This window comes from Kogia breviceps, chromosome 3, assembly GCF_026419965.1.
Source record: "Kogia breviceps isolate mKogBre1 chromosome 3, mKogBre1 haplotype 1, whole genome shotgun sequence".
NCBI lineage: Eukaryota > Metazoa > Chordata > Mammalia > Artiodactyla > Physeteridae > Kogia > Kogia breviceps.
Genome location: NC_081312.1, coordinates 134,347,975 through 134,356,966, shown reverse-complemented (window position 1 = coordinate 134,356,966; position 8,992 = coordinate 134,347,975). Strand labels below are relative to the sequence as shown.

The window sequence follows — 8,992 nt, the reverse complement described above, 5'->3', positions numbered from 1 at the left end:
TTGATGGCTATTTTTAAGGGATTCCTTCTAAGGGATACGCCATTTCTCCATGCTTTGTGGAAAACTAAGTATTCGTGTATTTAATGCATTTAATTCCTTATTACTGGACACAATATTTTTGAACATTGACTCAGGTTTTTGAATGCCAACTTCTAAGCCCCTTTGTTTCATGACCATGAAGAATCCGAACTGAAAAGAAAATCAAGCATCTGATCTGAGTTGTAGGTTTTTTGAGAAATTATCTTATTTCAGCTATGGAAGGAGTACCATATAATCTTAAAGTTAGTAGAGATATCTAGATGTCATGTTCTCCAGCTCTGTATCTTTAGGTTAGGGTAATATTTCATTCAAACACTCTTGAAAACCTCGGTGTGGTCCAACATCTATCAGAAATCTTTGGAAGAACTTCCTACCTTAGAATAGAAAAGAGAAATAATCAAAGAGCCTTGGATTAGAGAGACCCTCATCACTGCTGAGGTTTTTCCAAGACAGCGTCTTCCAACAGAAATCCTTCAGCCTTTTCCCAAACCTTCATGAGACAACGCAGTGAAACTTATGTAAATATCTGGCTCTCTTTATCAGTAGTTTTACATTATATGCTACAGAACCTAGGGATTCTCAGACAGAATTCAGAGGTTCCCCACATGTTTGATTCAAATTTGATTTTTTAAAAAATAGATTTTTATATTGCCAAAAGAGAGATAATGTCAATTTTTTTAACACATTGCAAACTGCCCATGCATTAATTTGAGGTTAAGTCATTTCAGTGTAGATCTCAGAATTAATCTCCTCCTGTCATCTCTAATTGAAACACATGCCCAAGATTTCAAGATGAATCATTTAAAAACCACTCTTATCTGTATCCACTTCTCCCAAGGGATCAGGATTTTCTTGATAGTATGCAACCAAAACAAAGGAATAAGAAATAAACTGTCCTGAGGCTGCTATAGCAGCAACTGTTGTCAACAGTCCCCAACTTCAAACATTTTTGAGCATGAAACAGCAGGATCGGGACTTCCCTGGTGGTCCAGTGGTAAAGAATCCGTCTTCCAATGCAGGGGACACGGGTTTGATCCCTGGTAGGGGAACTAAGATCCCACATGCCACAGGGGCAACTAATACCGCACACCACAACTACTTAGCTCGCATGCCTCAATGAGAGAGCCCGTGAGCTGCAAACTACAGAGACCATGCGCTCTGGAGCCCAAGCTCCACAACTAGAGAGAAAACCCATACGGCCATAACTAGAGATAAGCCCACGTGCCGCAACAAAAAGATGCCGCCTGCCGCAACCAAGACCTGACGCAGCCAAAAAAATTAAGAAGAAAAAAAATCAACTTAAAAAAAAAAGATTAAAGGAAAACCAAACGAAGCAAACAAAAAAAGGCAGCATGGTCGAGTCCAGTGGCATGGGGCCAGCCACGGCATCCCAACCATTCTAATTCTTGTGGGTCTTACCTATGTCTTTGCCGGCCAGTCTCTCTTGATTCCTTCCCATTTCTAAGCTTGGTTCTGCAGACGTCCTATTTATTATTTTAGCTATCCAATTTCCTTCCAATAAATTCCTTTTCTGCTAAAAACAAAACAAGCAAAATAAAAACCCAAGACAACAAACTAGCCACATTTTAAAAACTTAACTTTAATGTTAAAATTTTGCACTTATAAATGTTTAGTAATAAAACACAAGTTTTCATAGGTTGGGGTTCTATGACAGATTTTGTTTGAAAAAGGACTCCAGTGCTTTTTAAAATTTAATTTTAAATCACAGTATTGAATCACCTCCCTGACTCGTCTTAGCCTCCCTTCAGCCATTTCTGCGCAAATCTAACTACATCGTGCTTCCCCCTAAAATCTTTCAAAATTTAATAGGGAATCCTATAAAGTTTAAATTATTTGCATGGCTACAAGGCCCCTGAAATGACTTAACCCTACAAGATTTGGCACATGGTTATGGGTGCTCAATCATTGCTTGTTGTAGGAATCAATAAAAACTGGAGAATGCAAGAGCTAGCCTACACTATCCTACTCATATCCTACATGAGTCTTCAACAATAATAGCAACTGTTATATGGTGTTTACATGTATCTCATTTACATACAGTACTTTCCAAACACATTTATGTATCGTTTCTCCAAACATGAATTTAGGTCATGTAAGAGGAAATGCTTCTTTAGAAAGCAGATGTATGTAAGTTATTACCTCAAGAGGCTGCAAAATTTTAGAAAAGGTTTTCCCAAAGTACGAGATTTAATGAGTGACAGGATTATTAAGGTTTGAAACTAAAAGACTCCTGGTCTGGCATTCACCAGGCTCTTAGGAGGGAGGTGGTGGTGCACACTGCACGGAGAGACGTGGGACTTTCTAAGAAATAAACTTTTTCTGTTGAAATATCTGGGACTTACTTTAAACAACACGACAGCGGGGATCTGAATACAAAAGTGCTCTCCGACTTTACCAGCCACTGCAAATCTGGGGACCTGACTTTTAACTCGCTTCCCTGAGGACACCTTCTCAAGGGTTTCCTCAACACCACCAACCAAGGATTGCACTTGAGCCTGGGGCTTGGAGAGAGATATGGGTGTGAGTTTTGCCACTCAGTAGGGTGGTTATTTAATTGTTTTAAAGCTTAATTTTCCTCATACCTAAACTGATAATATTCGCGAAGCCCGCCCTCAACCCTCCTCAGGGTTATTAATGAGTACACGAGGTCTTCGGTCACGTTTTCACTACCTCCTCAGCAAGGACGACCCTGACCGCCCTCCCGCGCTCCGCTCCACTCTCCCCTAGGAAGCCACGGGACCTTTGTGCGCACGCGCCGCCGCGCCCGGGGAGGGTCTCTCACACTCGCTCGGCGCCCATTGGGCGTCCCCGCCGCACGCCCGGGGAGCGAGCGAGCGCGCGCGCTCCTTCGGCCCCGCCCCCAGCGGCGCGCGCCCCTACGGCGGCCAGGGGGCGGGGTACGCGGGCAAAACCGGTCATGGAGGCCCTGCGGAGGGCCCATGAGGCCATACTCTGGCTGGTGCTGTGCCGGCCCTGGGCCTCGGGCGCCGCCTCCCGCCCGAAGCCCCGCGCCTCGGAGGTGCTGACGTGCCACCTGGTGCAGCGGCGCCTGCCGCACTGGACGTCCTTCTGCGTGCCCTACAGTGCCGTCCGCAACGACCAGTTCGGCCTCTCGCACTTCAACTGGCCCGTGCAGGGCGCCAACTACCACGTCCTGCGCACCGGCTGCTTCCCCTTCATCAAGTACCACTGCTCCAAGGCCCCCTGGCACGACCTGGCCCGGCAGGACCGGTTCTTCACGGCGCTCAAGGTTATCAACCTCGGTGAGTGGCCTGAGCCGGTGAAGCACATCCCGCCGACGATGGCCCCACTGTCTGCAAAGCACGCTGACAAACGCTCTGGCTCCGAGGCCAAGCCCCCGGCCCTAGGTCAGACCGCGCCGGCCCCGCGCAGGCTCGCCCGGGCGCACGCGCTCGCCACGCTTCGCCCAGTGCTGAGGCGTTACCCAGACGCTGCCTCTGCGTCCCACCACTCTGCAGCCTTCCAGCCCCGGCCCTGGCCCTGGGCTTCTGTATTCCGCCACCGGCAGGTGCTTGTCAGGGCTAAGTGTTGCTCCTGAATCGTCCCCCGGAAAGTGGAGCTTATCGACAGGCCTGTACTTAGGGACCACTCTGCATCACCTCGGGGAGAGAGCATTCCATCCTCACTACCCTGCAGCTCTTAACTAGAAGGACCCCCACATTGGGCATTGAGAAGGAGGGTGTAGGCCCTTGGAAAGTGGCTCTTAAGTTTTTAAAAAATGCCTAATTGCATGGCAGGATTCGTTCCCATGCACACTACTTTGTGGGTGCGTTCATATTATAAAAACTGGAACTACTTTTTTGAAGTTTCTTTGTTCTCTTTATATGAAACCCCAGCAAGTTTGTTTTACTAAAAGCACTAAAGGTTTTCACCAGTGATGTTAGCTTCTTCAGATGCTAGGCCTAAAAGATATTTAAAAGACTACCTCTTTAATATTGGTATGTTTTCATGGAATATTCTAACTCTGAGAGTGTTAACTCTTGCTGGATGTTTATTTTCGTTTGGTTAATGACGGAAGAGGCATGAACGTTGACATGAGTGCATCTTTTATATTTTCTAGGTCAGTGAAAAATAGGTCTCAGGATGTTTGGAACCTATTAATATAGCTGATATCAAATTAATCCATATTTCAGTAATTCAGAATCTAGACGTGCAAGCCCACATTACCCAACCAGTTTTTTGAACCAGAATTAAAGCTAAACGCCTATGCAGCTGCACTATTACTATATAGTCTGATAGTTTCTTACATTTAAATATGGTAGGTGTATTTTTGCTTATAATAAACCCCATATGTCAGTCATGGGATTTTGGAGCCATTGCTCCACTGGGACTGTCTTGGGTTCAGTCCATTAAGAAGAAGATTATTAAGCAACGTGTAGTCCTTTAAAAAATATGTCTTATTATTTGGTTGATGAACTACATAGAGCATGCCTACTAATTTTGAGGTTGATGCAGAGAAGTTGAGGAGTGTAGTGACTCAGAAAATTCAATTCAAAATTATTTGGAGAGATACTCTGGTTTCTCTTCAAAATTATTTGGAGAGACTGGAGTGATGATTAGATTCAAGAAGAATATGTTTATTTTAGCATTTTCAGAATAAAAGAAAATCATTCTTCGCAAATGTAGAGTAATAGGTTAGGAAAAGCATAACTGGAGGGTTATAGGTAAACGATGAGACCAATGCCTTTTTAAAAAAAGTTTTCACCATTTAAAACCTAACACTTTAAGAACAGCTTAATGATTAGGGGCTTCTCTTTTTAGGTAGAAAGAAATCCAAAGAAAAATAGGATGCCCAGAACATTCTCACACAGAAAAGTAGTAAAACCTTTTGAAGAAAGAAACAGCAGCTGTAGTTTATTTTTAATGTGAAAGAGAAAGCTGAATAGTGATTTAATGGTCTTTTGAAAATTCTAAAAATTCTGTTTAAAATAGAGTTTTAAGTTAAAAAGGAAAACTTTCTGCTCAAGCATGCTTGAATACAAATTAGCTTATACTAATAAAGGGAATTTTGGGGGGGACTTTTTATTTTGAGTATTCACCAATTTGATAATGTTAATTTTGTATTTTTGTCTTAGGGTAGGGAATTAGATAATAGGATTTTTTTCCTATTCTGTGTTGTGCAGTTGCCCCTCTGGATCATCAAGTACATATTCTATTTAAAAATACTTAGAATTGTATTCCTCTTCTTCCCTTTCAAATTAGTAATTATCAAAGTAGTTCATTTTTCCATTTTGTAAATAATAAAGATTTCTCTTTTACCCATTTGTTCCCTTTCTTTTTTACCCATTTGTTCCCTTTCTCTTCTGCCTTCCTTTCAATGGAAGCTGACATTTTACTGATGGTTTACCAGTCTGGGTATCCTGCTGGGAAGTAGATTGAGATTTTAAAAAAGCAGTTTACCATTGGAATGAATGGGTAATTGGAGACTTGCTACAAAGTTCTAATTTTTTTAAAGTGCTTAATTTGACAGTGGTTTACCTACTGTTCAGCTGACTCAAAATGAATTATTGTGCAAAGAACTGACTTTCACATTCATTTTGATGTTATATGTTTCAGACAGTCTGGAAGAAATTTCATTTTTCATCAAACCTTATAGACTTTCCAGCATTTGTGCTGTAAAGAAAATTATGGGTTTTTTTAGTGTGTAAATTATATATGTGGCTAATCTTCCCATTTAGTGTATTAGCCTGACTGCATTAAATAAGTAGACTGCAGGTTAAAAAAAAAAAAAATTAGAGAATTTCTGACTCCTACATTATATCTCCATCCCCTATCAAATAGCATGAATGATAATGGTTCCTAGTTGTTTCTCAATAAGAGATAATGTAGTTATTAAGTTAGTAATCCTTGATCAGTCCTCCATTTTAGCTGAAAAAATATTGACCATTTGTGTGATTTTTTTTTTAAGTGTCAGTATTTTAACTGAAAACTGTGATAAATACTGTAAAACAAAACTTTCAGTGTCACCAGCCATTTCTTAACTGTAAGTCCTTAGCATTGGTTTAAAAGTCATATTTTATGTATTTTACTATCAGTATATTTGGAAAATTAATAATTATTTCTAGAGCCTGTTTTTCTTTCTCACTCCATTTTCAGCTTTTGACGTTGTGATACCATATTTTCAATTTATTTTTTATTCCAGCTGCTCTCCCTCTACTCTTCACTTGCTTCTGCCTGCCCTGTTCTTGTTCTCTTGTCCACTCCCCCCTCCACACCGCTACTTGCCTTTTTTTTTCTTTTGGTTGAATGATTTATAAATAGCTTTATGATGCTAGTTTTTGTGAATTTTTTGTGACGTTCCCTTGAGGCATTTAGAGATTTGGGGGGAGGTATTACCAAGGCAAAGAAGGCAATATACTGTGAAAAGTTTCATAGGAATTCCAGGGAACCCTGTGATAGCAACAAGCTGTGACCCAGTATATTCCTAAAACTAGAGAGGCGCCAGTCTGAATGGGCATTTTTGCCTCTCTCATTGCCAACTAGTGATGCTTCTCCTGATTAATCTCTGGCATCACAGTGGCTGGAATGCAGCTTCAGGGAATAAGCACAAAGTAGTCCAATGAACTTATACACTCAAAAAGAACATAACACAGCAAATATACTCTTGCAGAAAAATAAGAAGAAAATTTAACAATATGATTAGTCCTGAGCATGTGTTGATTTCCCTATTATCTAGAAAGAAAGTAATTTTCCAGATGTACAGCTCTTCTTTTAAATTGTTATTTTCTGTCCAACTCATACCCATGAACAATAAAATTAATATTTGTGCAGACTATAGAATATTTGTTATTGATTCATGTGCCTGTGGTTTTATACATATGTTTTTAATATGTTAATAATAATCATGGATTTTAAATAAGTGTTTTACAAAAAATAGGAATTGTGAAAGTTTGCTTTGTGTCCAGCTTAGTGTCATGTGCATGTAAGTGCTTAATCTGTATCTCTGGCTAGTATATATTTAGTTTCATGTATCACAAATGACCACTAATCGCAAATGGAAATATTCCAAAGAAGAAATATGTTATTGCAGTCTACTATATACGTATTTCAAATAGGTTGAAGCAAGATTTTCAAATCAGTTGTAAAAATATTAATGGGATTGTTTCTTTCTCATGTTTGTTATTATACTAAAATCTTCCTTAGAGTTAGGTTTTGCCTTAGATTTTGAAGACAGCTTTTTGACCCAGTTTCTTTCAAGTTGTACAAGAAATTATTTTAGCCATCGGTATCACTGTCCAACTTAAAGCACAATGAAGATGACCTAGTAATTTAAGCTCAAGGCCAATAATCAGGAGCGCCTATAACTAAATTAATGACACTTCTCTGTTTGATTATTTGTGAAAAGAATATAGAATTACTTAATAATTATTTGGAGGTAATGAATTAATGTTTGTAAAGTACTTTGAATCACAGTTTACATCAGCCTTATCTATAGTTTTTAAAATCTCTAGGCTTACACAATTGTTACTATGTTCCACAAACATAGATGTAATTGACCTCTTAGGTTGAGTCAGTGTTTACTCATATTTTTGTAACTTTATAATTTCTTGATGTTGCTGAAGAGTGCTATGTGATTTATACCATGACAAATATATGAGTACATGATTAATAGGTATTGATTTCACAAGTAACATATTCATTTGTTTTCTAGGTATTCCAACTTTATTATATGGACTTGGCTCCTGGTTATTTGCTGGAGTCACAGAGACTGTGCACACCAGTTATGGACCAATAACAGTTTATTTTCTAAATAAAGAAGATGAAGGTGCCATGTACTGAAAGTGTGCATTGGAGGATGAAAATATCAGTAGATTTTCTCATGTGTATGTGCAATATTTATTTTTGATCCTTTAAAATAAAACTTTGCAAACACCTTTTTCTTTCTACGGTGTCTGGTTCTTTAAGATGAATCATTGCCCTCGAGGCAAAGCTTTTCATATTAATACATTGTTATATATTGCATACTCTGTTTAGCCAATGGGAACTACAAACGCATAATGCTTATACCAGTTTTTTCCTATAACTAGGTTAAACCAGAGATAGAAAAAGATTGTAACTTATAGATTCTGTAGTTATGTATTAACAATTTAAATCAACTCTTTGAAAATATAGATACCCCACAAAGAAGGAAGGGGAAAAAATCTTTAACTTTGGGAAAAGAAGTAGAGAATTTTAGGATATATGATAGAGATAATATAATATCATTGGCAGATCCAAAGTTGATGAGAATTCTAACTGCAATCTGAAATTTAAACCATTCAACTGTCAGGATTTTAAATGGAAATGTATTACAGCCCTTGTGCCATTTACCTGTAGGAGAGGTGTGGGTATAACATTGAAACTTATTACCTAAAGAATCCCCAATAACATACTACTTTTTAAAAAATGTAATAACTCTAGGTAATGTAAATGCAGCAAGAAGAATGAAATTAAGACATTAAAAGTTAAAATAGCATGCCAATAAAGCTGTAAGAACAATTAATATCTAGAAAGACCCAGAAAAATTTGGTAACTGTTTAAAAAAGCAACTAGCTGAAATGGTATGTATCCATAGACTGATTGGTGATGGAAAGTGGGCTGAAATTTTAAAAACCTGATGGCGGTTTTGCATTAGAATTTTATTAAGTTAATTGCATTTTTGAAAGCAAAGTCATTAAAAAAAATTTATCCTTGGGGGTAGTTACAGAATACCCAGACGAATGGTAAATTTCAGAAATTTGGAGTAATTTAGGGAGAACTAAGTAGAACTATTTAATTTCTAAACCAATGGGTGTTTAAGATTTATGATCTCTCCCATAATTACAAACAAGCATTATATATCATTTTATGTTAATGTGTTGCTAATGCTCTGCAACGTTTACACAGTTTTGTAGCAAAATATTTTATAGAATTCAATCTAACCAACGTTTGG

At 38.6% G+C, this 8,992-nt stretch overlaps 1 protein-coding gene across 1 annotated transcript; it reads left to right on the top strand.

The window, feature by feature from the left end:
- The first annotated feature begins 2,929 nt into the window (after positions 1–2,929).
- C3H15orf61 (chromosome 3 C15orf61 homolog) lies at positions 2,930–7,955 on the top strand. The gene is made up of 2 exons (XM_059059561.2): positions 2,930–3,323; positions 7,733–7,955. The coding sequence occupies exons 1-2, from the start codon at positions 2,978–2,980 to the stop codon at positions 7,858–7,860; spliced, it is 474 nt and encodes a 157-aa protein (XP_058915544.1). The 5' UTR covers positions 2,930–2,977; the 3' UTR covers positions 7,861–7,955.
- Positions 7,956–8,992: the final 1,037 nt, after the last annotated feature.